The 27,315-nt window shown below is 39.5% G+C and overlaps 2 protein-coding genes across 15 annotated transcripts in view; one reads left to right on the top strand and one right to left on the bottom strand.

The window, feature by feature from the left end:
• Positions 1-27,315, top strand: part of tbc1d23 (TBC1 domain family, member 23) — a 521,932-nt gene that overhangs the window by 321,611 nt on the left and 173,006 nt on the right. The window lies entirely within an intron of this gene.
• The window catches only part of sned1 (sushi, nidogen and EGF-like domains 1), a 123,698-nt gene continuing 120,865 nt past the window's right edge, over positions 24,483-27,315 (bottom strand). For 8 of the 12 annotated variants that reach the window (XM_057337182.1, XM_057337181.1, XM_057337188.1 and 5 more), the window contains one exon: positions 24,484-25,193. In XM_057337182.1, the coding sequence (XP_057193165.1) occupies positions 25,147-25,193 (47 nt within the window). In that variant the 3' untranslated portion in view covers positions 24,484-25,146. Of the gene's footprint in view, positions 25,194-27,315 lie in introns of all 12 variants that reach the window. The other 4 variants (XM_057337189.1, XM_057337187.1, XM_057337195.1 and 1 more) reach the window with 2 other exon arrangements.

Genomic DNA, 27,315 nt, shown 5'->3' with positions numbered 1-27,315 from the left:
AATTAAATGAACTGAAACAAAAAAGAAAGTAATAAAAAATCTCAGATCTTCAAACTTATAAACAATTTCTCAATAAACTTGAGACAGAACCAAACAAAAATCAAAACTTCAAAGTTAAAATCAGTAGCTTCAAAAAATTGAAACAATCAGATATTTAAAAAACTTCAAGGCCAAAAGCCAAAGACCAATAACTCAATAAGTAAAACAATAATTCAATCAAATGAGAGTCTTGACTTCAAGCTTGAAAAGTCAATATATCTCAAAAAATAAAAAATTCAAACAACTCCAATGGTTCATTATACTGAAATAATAAAACCTTCAATTGTAAAAACCAATAAACTAAAAATAAACCAAAAGTGAAACAATAAAGTAAAGGTTTACTATTGGGGAAGGGAGATTTCAAAACATGGGTCTGAATAGTTTATTTACATAAATCAGTTTTAAGATAGAAAGTCTTAAAAACAAAAAACTCAAATATCAGTTTTTATTTGAAATCAATAAAGAAAATTTTTCAAAATAAACTCTAAACTACTCTCATATTTAAAATAAAAAATAAGAATATCTCACAGGCAAATGACACCTCTATTTTGTTATGTTCTCAATAAGATCAGTCTTCTCTATTTGTTTTCATAATATAATCTTTTATTGAAAGCCAGCTTTCTCAAAAATTCTTATAACAGTGTTTAAACTAATTTTTAAACTAAAATATTATTTCAGAGAATAAGTAATTGATATTTGTATATTATTCATTTTAGTTTCCTACTGTCTCCCTAGATCATCAGTTTTTCATGCATGATTTCTCACAGACACACAATTGCTACTTTTTCCTGGGCGTATGGCCAATAAGCCCCCACCTTCTCACTCTCTTAGTTCCTTTTCAGCTTTTCTGATACACAGACATTACACAGACAATTTAGACAGACAAGACACAGATTTGACTTCTTATGCGCATCTATAGGCCTCACATCTTATAGAATAAATATCTTACTGCACACTGCAGGCAGTCTCACCGCACGCTTGCAGGCGGTCTCACTGCACACAGCAGGCAGTTCACCGCACGCTTGCAGGCGGTCTTTCCGCACAAATGCAGGCGGAATAAATATCTTACTGCACACAGCAGGCAGTTTCTCAGTCCCCTCTTGGGACAAACTAAATCTACAGGCAGTATCTTTACTGCATATCCAATCATCCATCCCATTCATACCTATTTCGTTGAAACCTGATACCCTCCTGCAATTTCACTTTTTGACTGGAGAAGCTTTTTATAGACATCAAACACACCCAGAACTCACCTCCAGCAGACCACACAGATGTTAAATTTAAACTATAAGCAAAAAAATGCTCACCTAGAATGCGCGCTTGATCTGTGTAGTCAGCCGGGTGGCGTGCCCTCAGGTGTAGTCAGATGTCTTCAGCCTCTTTCCAGTCCCTGTTCGGGCGCCAAAATATGATGTGGTAAAAGTTGATCTTGAAGTTCAAAAAATCTCTCAGATAAAGAAGGTTCAGGTGTCAATGAGTTAACTTTATTTGATCAGGCCAAACAAAGTGAGATGTCCCAAGTCATCTGAAAACTTAGTGTTTTCCAGCCTATAGTTATAGTGAAACTTAGGAAAGGAGGTGCTTTCCTAAACCAATCAGGAAATTCCCTTTATCTTTTATTTTTTATTATCCAATCATTCTCGTCTGCCACTATTATTTTCTAGGCAACAAGGTTTGTATCTAATGGTGGAATGTCGACCTTTACTTGGTTTTTAAAAATAAGTTTTCCTGTTGGTACCAGTTTTCAGGCCACAAAGTGAACAACATGTTCAACCTTCTGAACTTTATCTAGGTCAGGCCTTAAACAGATCTCAAAGACATCACTGAATTTTGTATTGCTGAAATCTGTTCTATACTTGGTTAAAATGATTAAAAATATACTTATAGTTCAAACAACACTCAATCATTGCTTAAGTATGCTGATTATATCATTAAATCATCAAATCATCTTCATATATTCAGTTGTAACACTCAATCATTGGTCTGATTATTAACACATCTATGGTAATATCATTCCTATGAATACTTCTTATAAGTGGGATGTACAATAGAGCCCAAAGTGCGATGTGCAAATACAACAATCAACAAAATGATCAGAATTATGCACAATAGACACTACTTGGGCCTTTTCCCATTGTGGAGTGGAATTTTCCTTGGAAACATGGGAAAGTATGCTTCAGAGTGCAAAAACCAACCAGACAAAAATACACAAAATATTGAGAAAACCAGAGACACCAACAGTCATGTTGAATGTTGGTTTGGAATTGTAAAAAATGCAATTCTACTAAGAAAAAGGAAAATGAGGCCTGCTGATTTTATCTGCAGACTTCATGCATCCTTAAAGGGACGATACAAGGAACACATGATTGTACATGGTCTGCCACTTGGATCAAAACTTCCACCAACAAAGAGCAGTAGGCCAAAAGACAAAAGACACCAACAAAGTCTAAATACTACAGTGTCCCTGTTATCATGCCTGTGCCAAAAAAGATAAAAAACAAAAATCCACACAGAAGACACATAAAATCTGTTAGACATGGCAAACAAAACACAAACGTTCAAGACTTAACCAAACCAAATGAAACAAAGGAATCCCATGCATGCAAGGTTGTTATTCAGCAATCTGATAACAGCAAAAAAAAAGAAAAAATGGTCTGAAATTGCTGCAATAAAAGATCCAGAAGAAAAGGTATTTTATCTTTTTCTTTTCTTTTTTTCTTTTACATTATAACACTGTAACCTAAATAAAAATTAACCTGGCATTTCTAATGATCTTGTAGACCTACGCTCTCTGGGACACAGACATTAAAGAAGCTGTCATAGCCGCACTGCCTTCAAATCAAGAAGCGACAAACTCTATGATTTTGAGAGTAGCAGACTTCAAAACGCTGAGTCCCCAACAATGGCAATGTGGAGAAGTAAGATGTTTTAAATCAACTCCTAGTGAAATAACAGACATCACATCAACAGTTTAGAAGCATTATAATGACTGCAATTAAAACAAACTTTTGAATGCTTTATTCATTTTTTATAATACATTTCTCATTTCTGTTCGTATACAGTAATCCTTTTCTGAACACAAGATCATTGCATTATATTTTCTAGGTAAATATATATAGCACTTTTAAAATTCTGTTAAGTCAAGCAATATAAAATAAGTGTTTCTTTCCAGCCTTGTTTCTTAATTAAAATAATGCAATGTTTCTCCCTCTTTCTGATACATCACAGTTACACAGTTGTTTACTCTTCCTTGACCTCTATCCTGCTGTGTTTACAAATATATAATCTTTCAAACCATAAATTGAAATATAATAGTAATAATTGGAATTCATATTTTTAAAGTTAAGAGCCAGTACAGAACAACATTTTTCATATTTTATATATAATGGAAGAATCTTTTGTATTTTTGAAACATCTTAACTTAAATGTTTGTTTTTCTTTCACCCATTAAACACGGGCTATAGAACACTACCTCTGTCAGATGAGAAATCAAAATGAAGCTGCAAAAAAAGTAATGATCATTAGTCATTACACTGTTGATGTAATACTGAATGAAAAAGATGAGGTGGTAAAAAGACAGTTGATGTCAAAGGTAAGGACTTGTAAACAATATATAATTTATATTTTTTAAGTAGTAAAATACATGCCTTGATTTCCTGATTGAATATTCTGTTTTCTAACATATTAACGTTGTGTATTTAATAAAATAGTAATATTTTCCATAGGTTAATTTTGATAAATTTGATGCAGCAGTAGGCACCCTAAATGTAGATCATTCTCATTGGATCTTGGTGGTGAGTTAAGCTGAAACAAATACAACCACAACACACAAGTATCATTACCACAGGCTTTTTTCTTTCGGCTGGGTAAGGTTTGCAGTAGTTACATTTAACAAATTTGACAAAACAAGAAACTCATTAATAACAGCTTGTATTATAATAACAGCATGTATAACACAAATAGCTAAATTTACACAAAGCATATGTAACCAGGTGAAAGCAAAATAGCCCACAAGCTGTATAGTTGCCCTCTTTTAATCCCCTGTGCATGTAAAGGTAATATGTGAAAAGGTGTGGCGGCTCCTTTAAGTGATTATCTCCGTGTGTGTGTGTGTGTGTGCGTGCGTGCGTGCGTGCGTGCGTGCGTGCGTGCGTGCGTGCGTGCGTGTGTGTGTGTGTGTGAGAGAGAGAGAGCGCCTATGCGAGCGTAAGAAGCTGGGAAGCGAACGGGCCTCGATGTGGTGAGAAAATACGTTTATAGCGTTCATAAGACGTTAAAATAGTGATAATATCAACTTATCAGTGTATATTGATTTGCCTTAAGGGTCTGGTCGGTGGATTGTTGCGTATTTTGCACGTCCCTTCAGCTTTCTCATTAGTTCGTGGGAGATGTCTTCACATTAAGTGTGCTCTTCAGAGGCGTCTGAAGTTAAGAGCGTGAGTGTTTATTTCAGTTTACGGTTATAATATACACTGTCATGTAACTCATATGTCGTCTGTGTTCATGTAAAGTTGCAAAAAGTTACTTAATTACACTCTCGTATTGTATTAGAGGGGAGAGGTAAAGCACGTTTACTCGCACGTGAGCTGCGGTCCACGTGAGCACTCGGGTTTGAGAAACTGCGGNTGGTTCTAACAAGATAAACAATCACTAACAAGCTGTTTTTCAAGAATAACAAGTTATAAAGTTAAAAACTAAAAAGTAGCAATCAAATCTGTTAACAAAATCGATAAAACATGATTTTAATTTAATATCAGTGAAATTAAATATATACACAGTTGAAAGGATATTCAGCTAACTAAATTTCAAAATATCTTAATAATTTGTACTTCACATGCATAATGTATTGTAAAAGTAATGACTGCTTTTTTACTATTAAAGGTCAAATGTTGAATAATGGTCTGTCTAGACAAATAATGCTGACATTTTCTGTAAACCTGAGATATCTTACAGTGGTAACTGTGATCATACAGTATGTAAAGATTACTGTATGTAAAGCTTACTGTACTGTGTGTTACTTTAAGCATACTGTATGTAAAGCTTAAGAAATCAAGCAAGACTTACTGTGCAATATGGGAAAAAACTGACCTGTGAAACAATTCACATATCTGAATTATTTTATTTTAAATAATTTATTTAATGTAAAATTACATTAAACTCATTTAAAAATACTTTCAAATTAAATTTTAATTGTTTAGTCAATTCAGTTTTTAAGAATTGTTAGCCTACTGTTCCGTTAGCACTATTCATAGCGTAAATATAAGTTCATACGAAATAGTAATTTTGTTAGTCTAGTTATGTTTTTGTTGATTTAAGTCATTTTTGTTTGGTTTGGTTTTGCCTTGTCCCACGTGGTTTTTGTGCCTGGTCCTGCCTCTCTTTGTTTTTTCAGGTTGTGCCCGGCTGCCTTCTGCCCCAGCCTCCCGACCAGTGTTCGCCAGCTTCACACTTGCTCACAAATCCCATTTGCCCGGCTCTGAATCTGCTAGCAACTCCCCAGTCTGGCATTCTCTTCTCCCCGATTATGTATCTGCCTCACCCTCTGCACAAGTGAGCTCGGACGCTCACCACCATCGGTACCCCTACCTTACCCTCATTCCCCAGGACGTTGTCCGCTATGTCTTCTGCCTCTTCACCATCCTGTTTCCAGGGAGCCCGAGTGCTATCTCTCTGCCGGGCACCACTGCCTCATTGACTGTTTCTGTGGCTTTTTGTTCCTATTAATAAACTGTAATTAATAAAATTGGATACTAGACTTCATAAATAAAATTTGTCTGAAAAGAGTGTTTTTTGAGTGACGATGATCTAACTGATTTTCCTTTAACCTGAAGGACTCAAGGAATGTGTTTTGGGCAAATACTGATCTGTGAAATGTTTCACAAATCCAAATAGTCATTTTAAACTAAAAAAGACTTAAGTAAGAGGCCATTATTAAGTTGTGTAGGTGTCCTGTCCCTTTAAAGCCATAGATCACTATTAGTACTTATATACTATAAGTCAATTTGTGAACATTTTTATGGTGACTTATAAGAGTTATGCAGCTTTTTTTATGAATAAGAACATGATAAAATTGCAATGCCATTTGTGAAACTAACCATATTAAGTAAAGCAACATTGAAACAATGAAAACACTGAAACAAGTCACCAATCACAACGGTACCGTTACTTGTATGACTCACTTGTCTTGTTTAATTTATAGGCTTATTATGTATAATATCTCGAACAGTTAGTGTTATTATTACAGGACATAATAAACACAGGTGTAAGATTATATAAAAAAGACGAAATTTGTTTGTGAAAGTTTTCGCAAATTAGGCTGCGTAAACAAGTAAATTGGCATGAAATTTGAGTGCATGTACACTGAAAGTTGCTGCCAATGGTAAAGACTGTGTATTTGTCACCCTCCGTATCTAACAACTTAACACGATTTGACAGACAAAAACTTTGCTGTGAAAAAATTCACAAATCAAACTGGAAAAGATGACGGTCTTTTTAGTTATTTAAGTCTTCAGCTTCGTGAGTTATACGCGTTTAAAAAAAAAGTTGCAAAAATAAAACGCGGATATCGTGCCGGGGAAACCGCTTCACATGAATTCACAAATCACGGTGTGCAAAATAAGATAACGTGTTCATGTATACAGCAGCGCGATGCGGATTCACAACTTAAAACGTCCGAATGTCAAACCGCTAAACCATCTTTACTGCGGTACTAAACTGTGCCATTAGTTTACAAGGCATGTTACTAGGAGGATTAAAGCTATGGAGGACCGGAAGAGGCATGTGTAAAGTAATAAAGCATTTCATAGTTTATAAAGTAATTCTACAATAAAAATAGACATTAATACATTTGTACAGGTCCCCACCACTTTTTAGAAAAAAATGCTTGCGGATGGTGTCTTTTTTACAGGCCATTAACGTCAAACTTGTGGAAAATGCAGGATGCGCCTCTTTCTCTACTTGCCAAAAGCGCTCACCATCCGTTGCTCGCACTCGCTGTGAAGATGAGTTTTATTTTCTTCAGGCGCGTCTATATATTATATCTTGAATGCCCTGGCCGCGCATCTGCATAAAAAAAACTTGAGTGCGAAATGATGCGAGTAAGTAGACCTGTTTGTTATTTACTGCTTGTACCACTAGATCAGTGTGCTCGGATGTTGTTTAAAACACATGAATTAAAGCTTTTCCGGATTACATAGATAATACAACTGATTTTATCTGTGTACTGTGAATTATAGTCATCATCACATTTTACCTGTTGCAATGAAAGACAATGATTTGCTTAGTTTCGATTGACAGCATGATGCAGTCCCAGCTAACATAAGGCTGGCGGGCCACCGGTGGCAAAGTTGGCGGTCCAAAATGTCATTCAACACAAAAACCAATGTTCAATAACAACTGCAAATTTAATATTTTAACAGATTAAATACACAAATGCATTACATTTATCAGACCAACACACAAATACAGTATTTGTACCCATATGGAAGTTATCCATGTTTTTTACAGCATTTGCAGTAAGACCATACAAAATTTACTATAATGATTGATTGTTGTAGCAAAACCACAATAACTATGACATTACTACAACATATAGAAAACCTATACAGACTTTCACCATGGTTTCAAAAGCATCAGAACCATTTTTAAAACCTTGATTTAAAATAAGAAAAAAATATGATTACATGGTTGCAGTGTTACCATAGTAAAACCCAGGATAGCTGTCGTAAGGGCAGTGTTCAAATTGTGTCAAGGCTCTTGGGGGTCCCCTAACCAGTCTTCAAAAAAACAAAACAGACGGAGCTGCCAGTACAAGCATCAATCACATGATAGTTCAACCCGGTCTCATGAATTGCATATAAATAACACGCTGTTGCATTATTGTGTAATACGTACGCCAAAGTTAGATTTTGCGTGCATATGATACGCCAATGTTTGCATGCACCTCGTTGGAGAGCAGCCATTTTGAAACGTATATGAAGAGGGAAACACTGAAATAATTAAAATAATACTGTTAGGTTTAGGGTTTGGGTTAGGGTACAGGTTATAATATGCACGCAGGCTAACATTAGGTTTAGGGTTTGGGTTAGGGGACAGGTTAACAAGACAAATTGCCGGTTAATATGCACGCGCGCTAAATTGGCGTATCATATGCATGCAAAAATAGGCGTATTATATGCACGCAAAATCTAACTTTGGCGTACGTATTTCACGATAATGCAACACGCGTGTTATTTATACGCAATTAGTGAGACTGGGCTCGATAGTTTGGATCATTTTAGTAATTTGACCACATTACACGCATAAATGTCTTTAACATGTTGATAATCCATTAAAAGAGATCCACATGAGGGAGAGATTAAAAGACATATTTTTTTGCAGTGACCATGCTATCGATCTTGCTGTAATTTTTTATTTTGCATTGTAGCCTAGATTTTTTTTTAAAGATTTGTTGTTGACTTTAATTGTACAGCTATTGTTAGAGAGGACAGGAAGCGAAGTGGGTGGGTTCGGGAAAGGACCACGAGACGGGAATCTAACCCGGGTTGCCCGATGCGCTACCGCGCCACATGTCGGAGCACTGCCCACTAGGCTTCTTACTAGTTGAGATTTTCCTGTCCTCTTATTTTCTTTATTTTTTTCTTGTCCTTTGATTCTTGTTCTTTATATTATTGTAATGCGGTGCTGTTCCCTTTTTTGGAATATTAATAAAAATCATTGGAGCCAATGAGGGAAAAGGACGCATCACCTCATGCAGAAGCGTATGAGCGTTTTAAACGTGATTCATATCCTGATAATGTAGATCAAGTATATGAAAATAATCCATATGAACATGCACGATAAGAAAAACGAATGTCATTCCTTTGGGCAAAAGCATTGTGGTCAAAGTCGGAGCTCATGTTTGCAGAAGGGAGAGCAAAATAATCTCTGGGGAATGTGAAAGTTTTCTGAGGGAAAGAAAAACATTCTTGCGGAAACGCAAAAGTTTTGCAAAGGAACGCACTTTTGGGGAGAGCAAAATATTTTCACTCCCTTTCCAATTTTTCCACCAACTGTATGTCCCTGTAGTGGCTCAGTGTCGCATCTGTTTTGACAATGTGAGATAACACTGGACATAAAGAAAGACTTGCATATCAAAATGATACTAAGCTAACTGTAAAGTTTTAAGATAAAAACGTTCAAAATGAGAGGATCCGCACGCAGCTAGTGTCTTCCTGCGACATCTCTGTACATGTCTTCATTGAACACTGTGTGGCGCACTTGAGCATGCATGGATTTTTCAGATAAAAATGACATTTAGTTTATGAAATTTGTACAAATAATGGACAAAAGTGTTTTGTTTTAGCATGATAATTTGACAAAAAAAGTTGTTTTAATGTAGTGAAGTTTTAATGAAAAACGTCTTGGTTACGGATGTAACCTCAGTTCCCTGATGGAGGGAACGAGACGTTGTGTCGAGCCGACAGATGGGGTTCGCTCTTGAGAACCTATCAACTTCTGACTAGTTTAGAAAAGGCCAATGAAATTGGCGAATTAAATTTGCATGCCGGACTCCGCCCCCGGATATCCGGGTATAAAAGGGAGACGGCGTGCTGCATTAATTCACCTTTTGGTCTGAGGAGCCTGAGCATCCCCCGACTGCTGCGGCGGGCGGCCAGCGTTGTGGCAAGAAGGACACAACGTCACGCACCCTCCATCAGGGAACTGAGGTGACATCCGTAACCAAGACGTTCCCTTTCTGTTGGTCTCTCGACGTTGTGTCGAGCTGACAGATGGGGTTCCTATGGAAAACGCCACAGCGCTGTGCCACATCACAATCTCTAGCGGAGCGACGCTGACTGGCCTGGGCGAGTCAGGCGTGAGCGCTAGCGCGAAATTTTAACCATCCAGTGGAGAGGTAGGGGCCTTGATTCTGTAACAGCGAGAAGCCGCCCCGCACCGTAAGGGCCACTGGGTAAGCATTAATCCCCCGGGGGAAAAAACGCCACAGAGAGCACTATCCTACCATAGGGAGGAATTAGTGGAGACACCACATGGTCTCACCATCAGGGGAGAACTCATGGGAAAACGTGCGGACTGAAGGAGTTAACCGCAAGGTGGAGGTCCACCTAGGGAGGTCATGGGTTGCCGAGGTGGGAACCATTCATGAGGATACATCTTAGAGCTATGTGGTAGATAACTCATCTGTTCCCCGGCCTAAGGGGGCAGGGCTGCTCTGCCCAGCCTGCCCCCAGGAAGGTCCTATGATGGATGGAATGCCTGTTCTTTACCCAATGGGGAAAGAAGGGAGGCGTAAATAGTCGCTGATCTCCCTAGAGGAAGGGGGAAGAGCTTTCGCAGGCATACGCCCTAACGGCTGCCGGTCCTACTCGTGGCCCTGCAGGATGCGGGCTGACACCGGTTTCTTCAAGATGTTGGGCGTAGCTCAACCTGCAGCTCTGCAGATGTCTGCCAGAGAGGCGCCCTGAGCCAGTGCTCATGAGGAGTGTGCCTCACTCATAGCGTAGCGACGGCATCCGCGATCCAGTGCGCCAGCCTCTGTTTGGAGACAGCCCTCCCCTTCTGCTGACCTCCAAAACAGACAAAGAGCTGCTCAGAGCATCTGAAGCTCTGCATGCGGTTCAAGTAGAGGCGCAGTGCGTGTACTGGACACAACACGGATGGGTTGGGTCTTCCTCCCCGGTGGGGAGCGCCTGCAGGTTCAGCACCTGCTCTCTAGGGGGAGTGGTGGGAACTTTGGGCACGTAGCTCAGGATAACGTGAGAATCACCGGGCCCGAGTTCTAGGCAATCTGTGGACACAGAGGCGGCTTGTAGGTCCCTTACCCTCTTGGAGGTGAGCTCCATTAGGAGAACCGTCTTTATCGTGAGGTGCCATCTTTATCGCGTACGCCTGCTTCCGGTGTGCCATGCTCTCCAGGGAACCCGTCTCTGTAGCCAGTGTTGGAGCGGTCGCATGTGCATCGACCTGAGGGGGACCACCCCCACCGAGGATGCCATGTGCCCAGGAGCCTCTGAAAGTTTCAGGGGGACCGCTGACTGCCTGAAGTGTTTCAGGCAGTTCAAGACTGACTGAGCGTGCTCTGAGTCAGTCACACTGTCATGGAGACAGAGTCGAGTTCCATACCGAGAAAGAGGATGCTCTGCACAGGGGAGAGCTTGCTCTTTTCTCGGTTGACCTGTGGTCCCAACTGATCTAGGTGCCAGAGCACTAGGTCCCTTTTTGTACACAACAGATCTCGTGAGTGTGCCCAGATGAGCCAGTCGTTGAGTTAGTTAGTACCCGCACTCCCCCGAGGGGAGTGAGGGCGGCTTCCACGATCTTCGTGAAGACTCGTGGGGAAAGGGACAGACCAAAAGGGAGGACTCTGTACTGATACGCCCGCCCGAAAGCGAGACATGAAAGTAAGCATCCTTCAGGTCGATTGCCATGAACCAATCTTGACATCTGATAGATGCCAGGATTCTGCGTGAGCATCCTGAACGGCAGCTTGAGTAGGGGCTTGTTCAGGGTACGCAGATCTAGCAACCCCCTTTTTTGGGCACGATCGCTTGCCAGAGGGGTGGTGACCCTGGCCCGAAGCACGGGAGCATCCTTGCCTCTGACTGAGGTAAGAGGATGTCCCGAACTTGAGCGGGCATCTGGTAAGTTGTATCGCGTAGCCGAGACGGATCGTATCCCGTAGCCACCGTGACAGTTTGTGGCTCTAGTCAGGCTCCCAGGGACCGAGACCGGGGCTAGGGGTGTGATCTGCTTCATCGACCTCCCAGGGGTGGTTCGATGGCTGGCAGTGGGGAAGCCCCCGGGGAGGAGATCGGCTCTGCTGACTTACCTCGACTGAGAGTGCTGAGGGCTACTTATTATCCTCGACATTGGGTCTCGCCGTGACGCAACGTCGAGTTGCCGAACACTGTCGTGTAGAGGGTGAGAGCGGCTGTGATATACACCCAGAGAGAGAGAACTCTTAAGAGAGTGGACCGTTGGGGGCAGGGCAGGAACCGTCCCGGATCAACCACCCAGCATGGAATGGCTGGGGTCTGGCCCGATGGTATTCTCGATCTCCCCGGTGTCTTCCCATGAGGGCCGCTGCTTTTGCCGCGGCTGCTGACGGGGCGATGGTCTCCTCCTTGATGTCTCTTTCAGGGGGCCGCCTGAGTGGGGGCACCAGAGCCGGAGGGCGTCGACGACGACCAGGGCTGCTGGGAAGCAGATGGTGCACGGGACTCAATGGCCGAGGCTATGCCTGATATCCTCTGTCTGCTTCTTTACTGTCGAGAACTGTGGGTCGACAGAATCACCAAACAGCCCCCCCCTGCAAGATGGGTGCGTCGAGAAAGCGGACCTTCTCGGCGATACTCATCTGTGCAAGGTTCGGCCAGAGGAGTTTCTCATGGACCACAAGTGTGGACATCGCCCGACCCAGGGCCCGCGTGGTCACCTTGGTCGCCCATAGAGCGAGGTCGGTGGCGGCGCGGAGTTCCTGCATAAGCGCTGGGTCGGTCTTACCCTCGTGGAGCTCTCACAACGCCTTGGCCTGGCAGGAGCCATAGCGTGGAGAGGAGACCGCTTGGCCCGCAGCAATGCAAGCTCTCGACACGAAAGATGCCGAGACCCTACATGCTTTGGACGGGAGTCTAGGTCGAGTCCCCCAGGTGGCCGCCGCCTGCGGGCACGAGTGCACCACGGCAGCACGCTCCATCTGGGGGACATCGACATATCCCACTTTTGTGATCTGCGGAAAGAATGTGTTTTCCCCTAAAAATCGGTGTCAGATTAGGCTACCTGTCCCACGTTGCAAAGTTTGGGAACCCCTGGTTATAATAAACAAGTATGCAGGGGAAACTTAAAAAACCTTATTTTCACTTTTTATTGCATACTTTCGGTAATAAAACTAGGACCCTGCACTGCACCAGCATAAGATCTGACATTAGATCTGGGGATTTCACCCTGGTACTTCAATTTTTTTGAGCAGTGTACTAAAAGGTATTTTAATATTTCAATTAAACTTGTTTTAAAAGTGTTGATTCTGGGGTGTTTCCATAGTTAATACAAATGGATATAATTGTGTAAGGCTAAGAAATCCTCAGTTTAAATTCTATTATTGTAAATTACAGCCTGTAATGATCACAGGCTGTAATAAAAAAAACGAGAAAAAAGTGAAATCAAGCCAGATTACATTTTTTCATCTCAGGAACTGATCTTAAATAAATTAACAAAACAAGTAACATAAGAAACATCTTCATATGGATGTCGTTCCTACATTTTTTGCCTGTAGGTGGCGTAAAGGTGTAGTGTGAAAAAAGAACACACTCATTAATAGTCATTAACTCATTTCCATTTGCATTTTTAGAAATTGTTTTTCTAGATATCTGTAAACATATTTTTACTAGTTAAAATATTATTTAAGATATCTGTCACCGAGGGTGGAGTGGAAGAACCCAAATGCAGGCAACGGCAGTGAAGGGGTTAACAAATGACTTTATTTACAAAGACACACAAAACAAAAACCCACGAGGGGGTATAAAACAGGAACTAAACTAAGAAACAAACAGAAAACAAAGACTTCCCATGAGGGGGCAAAATGAAAACAAGAATGGCACAACTAAACTTTAACGACACAACCAAACATCTAATACGAACAATACAGGGTAGCACAAACAGACTCACTCGTGAAGAACAGATGACAGGACAAGGCTAGACGATGGCACGAAGCAGTACATAACATACGTACATAAACATACGCACAGAACGCAATACACCAGCACAAGACAAAGAAACAAGAGGGTATATATAGGGAAGACAAACGAGGGATAATTACACGGGGCAGGTGTGGGACATTAAACACTCAGGGAAAGATCATAAGGAAACGAGAGGAGCGGGGCCAATGACAAGACACGAGAAAACACATGAGAGGAATAAACAAACAACTCATGGTCTTCTCACATACAACCTAAGGACTCTGCCCCGATCCCACCACACGGCTAGAATTTCATAAACAAGACGGTGGGACCGTGACAGAGCCCCCCCCTTAATGAACACCCCCAGGTGTTCACCAAGGGGTTGACAAACAAGACATACAGGAACCAAATGCACACAGACAACATGACCAAAGGCAAAACAGACAAAACAATTACTGGGTTGGGGTGAGACAACAAAAACAACAAACATGGGAGGGGGGTGGGGCCAAACAAGGGCCCATAGGGTGCAGTCCAAAAGGGAGGTGGGGAGAAGTCCCAGTCCCCGGCTGCGCTCGAGGGCGTGAAGTCCTGGGGGACTTAGGGGGAGTCCTGGGGGGACAGTCTTTGGCCCTGGCAGTTTCCCAGGGGCCGGCTGGACAGGGCTTGACGCCGGCTGGAAGGCTGGCTGGACATGGCTTGACGCCGGCTGGAAGGCCGGCTGGACATGGCTTGACGCCGGCTGGAAGGCCGGCTGGACATGGCTTGATGCCGGCTGGATCACCGGACTGGACGCCGGCTGGATCACCGGACTGGACGCCGGCTGGATCACCGGACTGGACGCCGGCTGGATCACTGGACTGGACGCCGGCTGGATCACCGGACAGGACACCGGCTGGATCACCGGACCGGAGGCCGGCTGGATCACCGGACTGGACGCCGGCTGGATCACCGGACTGGATGCCGGCTGGATCACCGGACTGGACGCCGGCTGGATCACTGGACTGGACGCCGGCTGGATCACCGGACAGGACACCGGCTGGATCACCGGACCGGACGCCGGCTGGATCACCGGACTGGACGCCGGCTGGATCACCGGCCTGGACACATGACTGGACACAAGACTGGACACAAGACTGGACACAAGACTGGACACAAGACTAGACACAGGACTGGACACAGGACTGGACACCGGACTGGACTCCACTCAGGGAAAGATAACAAGGAAACGAGAGGAGCAGGGCCAATGACGAGACACTGGAGAGAACGCATATTATTGTCAAAAGAACAATAATATGTTTCTCTCCACACCTAACCAAAGACTTTGTCATGGCTCTGCTACAGGACCAAGAAAAACATGACTAAATGAAGCAGAGCCATGACAATATCAGTAATAACATTTTTACTAGTTAAAATTCCTAATACACATATCAACAAAGTATTTCTTACTAGTAAAAATATAATTTTTGATATCAATAATTACTTTCTTACATGTAAAAATGTCAATTTCTGATATCAAGAATTCAATTTTTACTAGTTGAAATGCTCATTCTTGATATCTGTAAATGAATTTTAACATCTTGCATTTGGTATTTCTGATATCAGGAAATAGATTTCTGATATCAATAAATCTGAGAGTAATTGTAGATATCTAAAATGGCTTACTTACTAGTAACAATCACATTGTTGATATCAAGAATTAACATTGTCACTAGTGAAAATGTAATTATTGATATCAGAAATTGGCATTTTTACATAATTCAATTGTTGATATCAAGAATAGACATTATCACTGGGGTCCGTGTGACGCTTTGCAGTTCTTTTTTTAATTTTCACCATCAAAATTAATCAAATGAAAATTGGTTTCAAACTTTCATTTTCAATTTTCATGAGTACTTCACAAATGGATAATTGTCTCTCAGTTTCGTTTTCAATTATACGTGTTTGGGTAATTGCTTCAGAATTTTTAATTTTTGAACAAACACAAAAATTACTTGTTTTTCTAATTTTACATTTAAGTGCTTGCGCTTGCAGCTGGATCATACCATTATCGCCGGTGGTAGGGGTGTAGTCTACAGCCGCCCACGGACCCACAACGCTGTCACGTTATGAAAGGCCTACGGTTTATCTAATCATATTTATCTCCCTTATGTATTACACATGTATTAAATATAGTTTTACTAACACTACAGTCTGGTCTGTAATCATTAATCTATTCGACATCGGTTGCCGTTTTGGTTTTAGTCAGTAGATGGCAATGCTGCGGATCTGTAAGTCATTGGGAACGGCCGGGCAGCAAGTGCAGTGAGTGCACGCACAAAAAGTATAAGGGGCTGTGTCCACCGATTTTTCAACTCTGGTCGCCCAGTCGAACGCAGGCGCTGATCGTGGGAAAAACGCACAGCACCTGCGCTGAGCGGAAAAAAAAACGTCAACTGATGGCTTTTTTTTAAAGCGCGGCGTTACCGTTGAAAACAATTGAAAAAACACGCCGGCCGCAGGCGTAAACGCTTCGGTGGACACACGGCTTAAGTGATGGATAACTTGTATCAGTCTCAGCCCGAGATATTACGTACGGTGGCGTATTGCTGCCACATAAATTTTATTTTGCCACTCAATTATGTCATAATAACGAGATCATATTGTCGTTAAAACAATATATTTTCTCGTTTTGACGGGATAATACTAGTTTAACTTTTGTTTGAGAAGTGGGGGGACACAAAATGGAGGGAAATGTTTTTGATTTGAATCCTATCACAAATTCAAAATACCTATGTTTTGCGTTGTTTTTGATTGTTTAAATTGATTAAACCAAAATGTGTTTTTATTGTGTAGCAAAAGTGGATGTTCATGAAGGGACAAATGCGAGTATTGACTGAGAAAAGGAGGAAAACTTTGCTTGTAAACCTGAATCTGCGGTCGGAATGAGACGAGGATGACTTTCTAAAATGCTTAACAAGGTTTAACGTACCTAAAAAATGACCAGGGAAGTACACGTTTCTGTCAAGCCTTGTCATAAACACTAACTGCTGTTAAAAGAACGAGTCCTTATTAAACAAAAAAAGTAATAAATCATGCGTTGCGCGTTTCTTCCCCACAGAAGTCCATTATAAGGAAACAGCTTATAGCCTACCGAAACAACGACCATGCAAAAACAGGTTTCTATTCAATTCAAATCAAAACCACGTGAATGAAAACAATCTTTGAGTGATCTTTTTTTAGAGTGTGCACGCGACGCACGCAACGACACAGGCAGACTCTCTGTGTCCTGCTCATTCAGGCTATGTCACCATGGCGATGACGTGTGGTTAAAAAATCATTACGAACACATTTGAAAGTGAGGGGGACATGAACGGGATTTTGAAAAGTGAGGAGGACATGTCCCCCTTGTCCACAGTGGAAATGACATCCCTGAGATAATATAGCATTTAAATGATATATTTTCTTGTTATAAAGGGATAATATGACGTCTCATAATAATTACACATTAACCGTGAAAGCGACATGTTTTCTAGATGGACATTCTACCAACCGACGGATCACACTTTCATATGAATCAAGCGCACTCCACTCACTCATTGTCCAGACAATGTGGTTAACGTGCAAAGGTAACGGTGATCTGATATAAACAGTAGTACGCACTGTAAACCCCTACCACCGGCGATAATGGTACGATCCAGCTGCAAGCGCAAGCACATACAGTACATGTAAAACTAGAAAAACAAGTAATTTTTGTGTTTGTTCGAAAATCTGAAATTCTGAAGCAATTACCCAAACACGTATAATTGAAAATGAAACTGAGAGACAATTATCCATTTGTGAAGTACCCATGAAAATAGAAAATTAAAGTTAAAAAGTTAATTAAAGTTAATTAATTTTGATGGTGAAAATTGAAAAAAGAACTGCAAAGCGTTACACGGACCAGCCTATTGTGATATTTAACTAGTAAAAATGCAATTACAGATATCAAGAATTACGTTTTTTACTAGTTGAAATTCAATTTTTGATATCGTGAATGTACATTTCTGCAAGTGATGACGTCATTGTTGATATCAAGAATTCACATTTTTACTAGTGAAAAAGTAATTACTGAAATCAAAAATAGCAATTGTTACTAGTAGAAATTCTATTGTTGATATCAAGAATTATAATTCTTAGTAAAAATTGAATTGTTGATATCACAAATTGATATCCTGCAAATGATTAAAAGTCAAATCGGCTTGCAAGCATTATACATATCAAGGCAAAACTGTACCAGTGAAAATCCAATTACAGATATCAGGAATGGTCCATGGTCCGTGTACCTTCGGATAATTCATTTATTCGTTTTTGTTTTCAAAACAGAAAAACGAATAAACCGTTCATTTTTTACATATTCCACCGTGTACGAGACTAATTTTTGGTTTGTTTTCCTCAATATTTCTTTAAGTGCATCAAATTAATATACAACAAAATCAAAACGAAACATCAAGTATTTTTCTTAACAAAGCCCATTTTAGTCTACCGGAAGTTCAGCTGCACTGCACTGCAGCCTCTGGCGACGAGATGTGGTAGCACAAGACCACTCTCTTAATTATACATATGTTGGTGTGTGCCACTAAATCCGTAAACAACCATACAGACACATAGGTAGACATTTCTGTGCAATGTAGAAGTATACACGCAGTTAATGAAATAAAGAATGGACCTATATGGACGCGCACGCGCATGCGTCAATGCTCGTGGCAGCGATGTATCTGACAGCGGGGGAGGTCACCATAGCCACCGTTAAAATGGATAGTGAGAGAGGCGCGTCTTGCACTTTAATGTGTTCAAAAATTGCACTTAGTTTGCACTTTGTATGTAGAAGTGTTTTGTCTTTTATGTTAACATTTTTACGAACAGTGCAAACAAAGTGCAATTTTTGAACACTTCTACATACAATTGTTGTATGTAGAACTGTTTTGTCTTTTATATTTTATACTGTATGTAGATCGACATACATGATGCTATGTTTATAAAAATAAGATGAGTTAATCAAAAACCTGTACTTTTCATTGCACGTTACATTCTATTACAAAAACTCCGCCCAAAACACAATAGAAAATGTAATGGGTTTCCTTGTAAGTACCATTATGAACCTTTGGGTTTTTATGCATTAAAACCAAAACTAAATTCCTATTATAACTAATAAATCCATTACATTTTCTATTGTGTTTTGGGTAGGGTTCTATTGTTTTTTATTCTTAATAAAATGTAGTGAGTGGTGTGTATGAGACATTACATGTTGATCAAGCAGACTGTATATTATAAAAACTATTTCTTCACTTTACTTCTTCTTTTATCATGGGTCACTATGACCGGTTAACCTTTACATTCGCATACCTGAATATGAATGAATGAATAGCTTTTATTGTCATTGCAGGCAAAGCAAACAACGAAATTCTTAGAGCACCGGTAACACAAAACATAAATAAATATTTGTAATATAATACGACAAAAATGCCCTCTGGCCGGCGCTTCAGAGCACCAAACACCAGGACTTCCAGACACAGAAGCAGCTTCTACAGATAACTGCTCCTTAAGAGCAATATTCCACTTCCACTACTCCTATAGTGTGCACTATTGTGCCTTATTATATGTACATTTCATTTATACATGTATATAACATTACCTCTACTTACTACATGATCCATTTGCACAAGTGTACATACAATCTGTTAATATGTATATTCTACTATATACTACCCTGTACAATGTCTCTTATATGTTATTATCCCACATTTTCTGTACAATAGTCTTTATTTTATATATGCATATTTTAGAATCTTTTACACTGTAAATCTTATTATATTTGTATTGTCATTGTGTTGAATGTCTGTAGCTTCCAACATCAAAGAAAATTCCCTGTGTGTGAAAGCACACTTGGCAATAAATCTCTTCTGATTCTGATTCTGAAAAAAGTGCAAAAAATTGGAAAAACAGCATTTTGACTAATCACTGTAAAATGAGCAACAAGGTAATAGACCAGATAAGGGAGATCTTAAAGTGCAGTGAGATAGCAGAGTCACATTTGAACATTTACTGTAGATAACTGTTTAGGATATGTATTGTCCTGGGATAGAAACTGTCTCTAAATCGGCTAGTGTGTGTTTTGGCTGATCTGTAACGCCTGCCAGATGGCAACAGTTCAAACAGACCGTGACCAGAGTGAGAGCAGTCTCTGGTGATTCTCATTCCTAACAAACCTTTATTTTAGACACTCACTTTGCTTATTTGTTCAATCTCTTAGTAGTTATAACTTTTTACCAAACTCAGCTAGCCTATAATGTAATATGCAATGATAAGGACAGGTTTTGATTAACTCAGCTTATTTTTGTAAACAGCTATCATACATGTAGAGTTGTATAGAAATGTTTAGTCTTTTATGTTTAACATTTTCATGAACTTAACATTTGACAACTTTCACATTTTTAGTGCAAACAAAGGTGCAAAATTGTTTCAGACGTGCAAAACGAGCTGCTCTCACTATGAATTTAAATGGGGGCTATGGTTAAACCTCCCTTGCTGTCAGCTTTGCAAGCATGTATGCGCCCGCGCACGCACACACACATTCTTTATTTTATCAGAATCAGTCGCAGTTTTAAGTGTTTTAACTGTTCACTTCCAGTTCACGCTTTAACTTGTCAATTTCATGCTTATGCGGAAACTGGCAACATTCTGTTATCAGAATCAGAAAGAGCTTTATTGCCAAGTATGTTTGCACATACAAGGAATTTGTTTTGGTGACAGGAGCATCCAGAACACAGAAACAGCAACAACAGTACACAGAGACCATAACATAATAGAATACAGTACACAGATGACTTAAATAAGGGCCTATGGGTATAAAAAATTTAAGAAATACAATTCAATAAACATAAGATAAAGCTATAGAGAGTAAACTATGCGTGTATGTAAATATGTACAAGTAAAAAATAAAAATAGACTATTATTGTACAAGGTATGTGCTATATACAGCAGAATGAATGAAATATAATTTACATGAAAAGTTGTATAAAAATAGATAGTGTATTATCTGGAGGATATAATTATTAATTGCACGTAAAACACCGTTTCATTAACTGCGTGTATACTTCTACATTGCACAGAAATGTCTACCTATGTGTCTGTATGATTGTTTAGGGATTTAGTGGCACACACCACTGAAAACATATGTATAATTACAGAGAGTGGTCTTGTGCTACCACCTCTCGTCGCCAGAGGCTGCAGTGCAGCTGAACTTCCGGTGGACTAAAATGCGCTATTTTGAGAAAAATACTTGATGTTTCGTTTTGATTTTGTTGTATATTAATTTGATGCACTTAAAGAAATATTGAGGAAAACAACCCAAAAATTTGTCTCGTATAAGGTGGAATATGTAAAAAATGAACGGTTTATTCGTTTTTCTGTTTTGAAAACAAAAACGAATAAATGAATTATCCGAAGGTACACGGACCATCCATGTATCTTTTGGCCATTTGTTTTTCAGTTTGAACTTGAACAAACGGGAGTGAGAAAACGGCGCCATTTTCGTTTTTCGTTCATCAAAAAAACAGAAAAACGAGAATTCGGCTTTTTTTTCGTTTTCAACCTAACGTTTAAAAAACGAATAAACAACTTGAAAACTAGTTTCTCACATGTGGGCGGTATGAAATGTCCCCTTCCGCTGACTGGCAAATCAAAGGTCAGTAAGCGACGTCTTCGGTTGTCCCTCGGTTCCGAATAAATAGTCCTCCGCTGCTGTACAGTGGGGATTCTTAAAGTATGTTTCATTGCTCTCATTAAACAACCGTCCACAAATCGTACAGGGCAGATTATAGACTGGACTTTCTTCTGTGCAACCGCGCATTTCATATAAATATTTGTATCACAAATATTAATGTAGTTCACATCCGCATCTTTCTAGCTCTCCAGGGTTAAATCTGCGTGGCAAAGCTGCGCGAGACACTGGACCGCACGAAGCGGATTCATATACTTATTTTATTTCATTCAAAATTCGCTGTGTTGGTGGTTGTCAGGTTAACACATTTTTTCCACAAGTTTGCTTCTGTGTATATTCCATCAAGTGAACCAAGACGAATTCAGAGTTTTGCTGCGTGAGACACTGGACAGTACGCAGCGGATACAGTGCAGTGATGTAGTCAAAGTGAAAGTGACCTATTTGTCCGATATGTGTCAGGTCCCGGGTCTGAGCACCTGTTTTGTTTTGTCCTGTCTTTTGCTTGTTAGTGTTTGTCTAGCACAGTTTGGAGAGTTTGACAGCTCGCCACGTGCTGGGTGTTTCTGTTTAGACTCTGCCTCCCTCATTATCCTCGTCACGACACACCTGTTCTCACTCACGCTAATCTCCTCACACCGGTTTCCACTCCCGCTATAGTCTTTCTGTATTTAACCTCCTGCATTTTCTTGCTTCCTTGTCAGTCCGTTAGTTTACTACTCGCTGACTTTGATTGTTAGCATTCTAGTCTTGTCGTTAGATCTAGTCTAGTCTAGTCTAGTCTAGTCTTGTCCCTAAATTGTGTTTTGTTCATTCAGGCTCCAGAGCTCTTTGCACCCTGCTCGGTGTCCCACTGTTTCCCCAGAGCGGCGCTGGTCTGGCGAGTTCGGGTTTCCTTCTGGCTGGCTGGGTGGAGTTATTTCCCTGGATGCCCGGAGGCTACCGCTTCTCACCCTCACCGGAGGAGTTTTCTCTCTCTCTCTCACGGAGGACCCCGCTCTTTCTCCGGGTCAGGTTGAGGAGGGTCACCTTTCATCCTCGGCGTTACATCACAGTCGCTCTTTTCAGGCTAGTGGCTCGGAGTTTCTTACGGATTCTCCTTTCGGGGTTGTGAGCTCAGATTTTCTCACGGATTCACCTTTCGAGGTTGTGGTACGAAACCTTTCACGGATTATCCCTTCGGGGCTTGTTTCACGGATCTTTTCACAGACTCTTTCTCGAGTGAGTTGGCAACGGTCTCTGGATTAACGAACTCTTTCTCTACGTGAGTGTGTTGGCAACGGTCTCTGGATTTACGAACTCTTTCTCTACGTGAGTGAGTTGGCAACGGCCTCTGGATTAACGAATTTTTCTCTACGTGAGTGAGTTGGCAACGGCCTCTGGATTTACGAACTCTTTCTCTACGTGAGTGAGTTGGCAACGGCCTCTGGATTAACAGACCTTTTACGTGAATGAGTTTCTCTGTATCCATTGCTTTTTTCCCTAATTATTTACGCGGCCGAGCGCTCGAGCCTGTTTTGCTCTGATTGTGGTTTTTCTCCTTGTGCGACTCTGTGGATTATTAGTAGCTAATAAAACCTTTTTTTTTTATCCTGCATCTGACTCCGGCCTTACTATCATAACAATATGTTGATCAAGGTTCAGTCACAGTGTAGATTCCACATTAAAAATAATTCAGTGTATGCTAAAGATTCTATTATTTTATAAAACGTTTTTACTGTGATATTTACGCCTGCACATGCGAACGATGACAACTGAGAAATGCTGACAAAATACAAATTAAGATATCACGGGGTTATTATTATTATTTAGACGTAAATAAGTCCTCCGCAGCTGTACAGTGGGGATCATTAAAGTATGTTTAATTTCTCAGGAATAATAGTTTTTACTAGTTGAAATTACATTTTTGATATCAAAAATGTGATTTCTGTGAGTGATGGCTTGATTGTTGATATCAAGAATTCACATTTTTACTAGTGAAAATGTAAATACTGATATCAAAAATAGCAATTGTTACTAGTAGAAATTGTATTATTGTATGGCAAGCCAAATTAGCTTTTAATCATTCTCAGGATATACATTTTTGATATCAACATATCAATTTTTACTAGTAAAAATAATTCTTGATATCAAGACTGGAATTTCTACTAGTAACAATTGCTATTTTTGATATCAATAATTACATTTTCACTAGTAAAAATGTGAATTCTTGATATCAGCAATCACGTCATCACTCGCAGAAATGTATATTCCTGATATCAAAAATTGAATTTCAACTAGTAAAAAACGAAATTCTTGATATCTGTAATTTCATTTTTACTAGTTAAATATCACAATAGACTGCCATTCAAATTCAATTTCAGATATCAATAATTGATTTCTTACATGTTAAAAATCTTATTTCAAATATCAGAAATGCAATTCTTAATAGTAAAAAAACATAATTTTTGATATAAAAAATGTAACTTGTTACTAGTAAAAATGGCAATTTTGATATCAAGAATTCAATTTTTACTTTTAATGTTGCATTTGGTATTTCTGATATCAGGAAATATATTTCAGATATCAATAAATCTAAGAGTAACTGTAGATATCTAAAATGGCTTTCTTACTAGTAACAATCACATTGCTGATATCAAGAATTAACTGATATCAGTAATTATTGATATCAGAAATTGGCATTTTTACATGTAGTAATTCAATTGTTGATATCAAGAATAGACATTATCACTAGTAACCACACAATTATTGATATAAAAATTATGTTTTTTACTAGTAAGAACTGCATTTATGATATCAGAAATAAGATTTTTGACATGTAAGAAATCAATTATTTATATCTGAAATTGAATTTGAATGGCAGCCTATTGTGATATTTAACTAGTAAAAATGCAATTACAGATATCAAGAATTACGTTTTTACTAGTTAAAATTCAATTTTTGATATCAAGAATACACATTTCTGCGAGTGATGGCTTGATTGTTGATATCAAGAATTCATATTTTTACTAGTAAAAATTATATTGTTGATATCAAAAATTCATATCCTGAGAATGATTAAAACCTAATTCGGTTTGCCATAGGTTAAGGCTAGATGGTGTACAGCAACGGCCAAAATCTCTTAGGTTTAGGGTTAAATTTGGGCGTAGGATTTGGATCGCTCATCCGGCGAGATTTCGACCATAGCTGTACCTTCTAGCCACAACATCTCTGGAGCTTACTTCATGATAAAATCCCCTTTTATGATAATATAGTGACATCTTATGGCAATGTACAGTATAGCGTCAGCTCATATGTTACAAATATTGACAAAACGTTGAGCATATTGTCAAAATCCATTGTATAATGCCCATTAATATTGTCGGTATTTACTAGTTAAAAATATGTACAAAATCTGACTTTCCCCTTTTCATACTTTCCCCCATATCCCCCTTATAAGATGTATTTTTCTCAAGGTAGCAAAAGCAGGAATATTTCATGTTTTATTTAAAATAAAATTCACTACAAACATTACTCTAAACACTATTAACATGGTAGCTAGCAGAGTTTAGCTTTACACCGAAAAAAACTGAAACAAACGTATAATGTTTTCCTTCCAGTATGTTGTGTGATCTTGCTGTAGAAGAAAATGCTTTAACCAGCTCAGATAATTGAATGAAGGATACTTGTAGTTTTGGAGACGGAACAGACAATTATTTACAAAAAAATCCCAGAGGGAGTAGATGGCAAGTACATGTCAATAGCTGTAAACACAAAAAACAGACAAAACAATTCCAGTCAATGAAAGGGACAGTGATACAAAATTAAGATGGTAATGATGTTGGTAATGCATCCTCAATTGAATTGAGACACGGAGAAGCAATTACTTCCCAAATTCATAATTCCTTCAGTTTCCTAAAAAGGAATAATAAATATAAAAATATTATAAAATCTAATAACATATATGCAGTATATAAAATATAATAGGAAATATATCCACTACATTATCGTTGTCCTTGTGTTCTTCTGTCTGATGAGAGAGAAAAAAGTTATGTGACTGTATAGATGCAAATATACATGTATTTATAGGTACAGCATGTCTAGAACATTTCATCGGATACGCAAGCACCTGACCCCCAGTTAACTTCCGGTTTGTGTTTGGCTAGTGTCTCATAATACACCTATTTATATTTTGTTTAATTTATGTTAATATTAATTTATATAATTATTTTATAATTGTATTAAATAAACAATTTGTTGAATTTTGTTGTATGTTCATTTTAGTAAATAAACAATTTGTTGAATGGCTCCTGGGACCCGTTTCAATAAGGAGGTTCAACCAACACCAAGTTAAAATGTGAATTCTGAGTTGTTTAAAACAGAGATGCGAAATTTTGAGTTTTTGGTTTCAGAACAGCTGATTTGAATTAGTTCTATCAACTCTGGGTAGACTTACCTTGAGTTAAGCGCTTGCACCACAACTACAACAAACCATGATCAATGAAGCTCCGATATTACGATTCACCATGGCAACGGCACACTTTCCGATCTGCATACAGTGGATTTACTAATGTGCTTTAATGTGTAAATTACTTAAGATTAAATTGATAAAAAGGTAAATGTACCAATAAACAAACAAATTAATCAGTAAATGAATGAATAAATGAATGAATGAAACTACAGAAATACATCTTCTATCTCTCACTTGTCATGAGTACTCTAGTGAGCCTTGTGAGATGTTATGATGTATGGGACACTTGTTAGTGTGTCAGACTCTGGTGATTAAGTCAGACTGATCAACAGTTCGAACCCTGCTCGGAGCAGTTTTGGGCAGGAATGGCTACACGTCTAAATTAGTTGTTTATTACCTTTAACACTGCATTTGTCTGTATTTATTCATTTCTTTATTCATGCACTTTATTTGCACACTTTATTAAGTCATTTCTTATCCTCCATAGAAAACTTAACATTTGTGAGGGCATGTAAGGGAAAGAATCTGCTCTGATGTAATACACGGCCACGGTGGCTGATGTTATTGATGTAAGGATGGATGAGCTATATTTACTTCACTGTAAATAAAAATGGTACAGTTTTAATAAAAATGCACAGGGAAATTACAAAATTCCACTTGGGTCCTAAATTCCTCTCTTGAAATCAAAGAACATCCATATGAATGAATGCAGCCTCTACACATACAGGATCCTTTACAAAAGCACATGACATTTTAGTCACTGAGATGGTCTCTGTGTGATCAAAATGTATCCCATGAATGACTGTATTAATGAATGAATGAATGAGTTACACCACTTGCACATTAAAAAGGGGGAGGAGATCGAAAGAAACTCCGGGTTTACCAAAGAAAACCTGCTCCCAACCAGGTTAGGTTCACATAGTAAGTTACTACGGTTACTGACTCTGAGTAGAAGTTACCTCTCTTTTAGAAACGGGCTTGAGTTACCCTGCTTTCTCGTGTTTGACATACATCACATTCTGAAACGGAAAACGTCTCGGTTACGTTTGTAACCTCGGTTCCCTGATGGAGGGAACGAGACATTGTGTCGAACCGACAGATGGGGTTCGTCCTTGAGAACCAATCACTTCCGACTTCTTAGAAAAGGCCAATGAAAATTGGAGAATGAAATTTGCATGCCGGACTCCGCCCCCGGATATCCGGGTATAAAAGGGAGACGGCGTGCCTCATTCATTCACCTTAGTTCTGAGGAGCCTGAGACCTCTCACGACTGCTGCAGTGGACAGCACGTGTTGTGGCAAGAGGACACAACGTCTCGTTCCCTCCATCAGGGAACCGAGGTTACAAACGTAACTGAGACGTTCCCTTTCTGTCGGTCTCTCGACGTTGTGTCGAACCGACAGATGGGGTTCCAA

The sequence above is a fragment of the Triplophysa rosa genome, linkage group LG7 (assembly GCF_024868665.1).
Source record: "Triplophysa rosa linkage group LG7, Trosa_1v2, whole genome shotgun sequence".
NCBI lineage: Eukaryota > Metazoa > Chordata > Actinopteri > Cypriniformes > Nemacheilidae > Triplophysa > Triplophysa rosa.
This window is presented reverse-complemented; position numbering and strand designations above follow the sequence as displayed.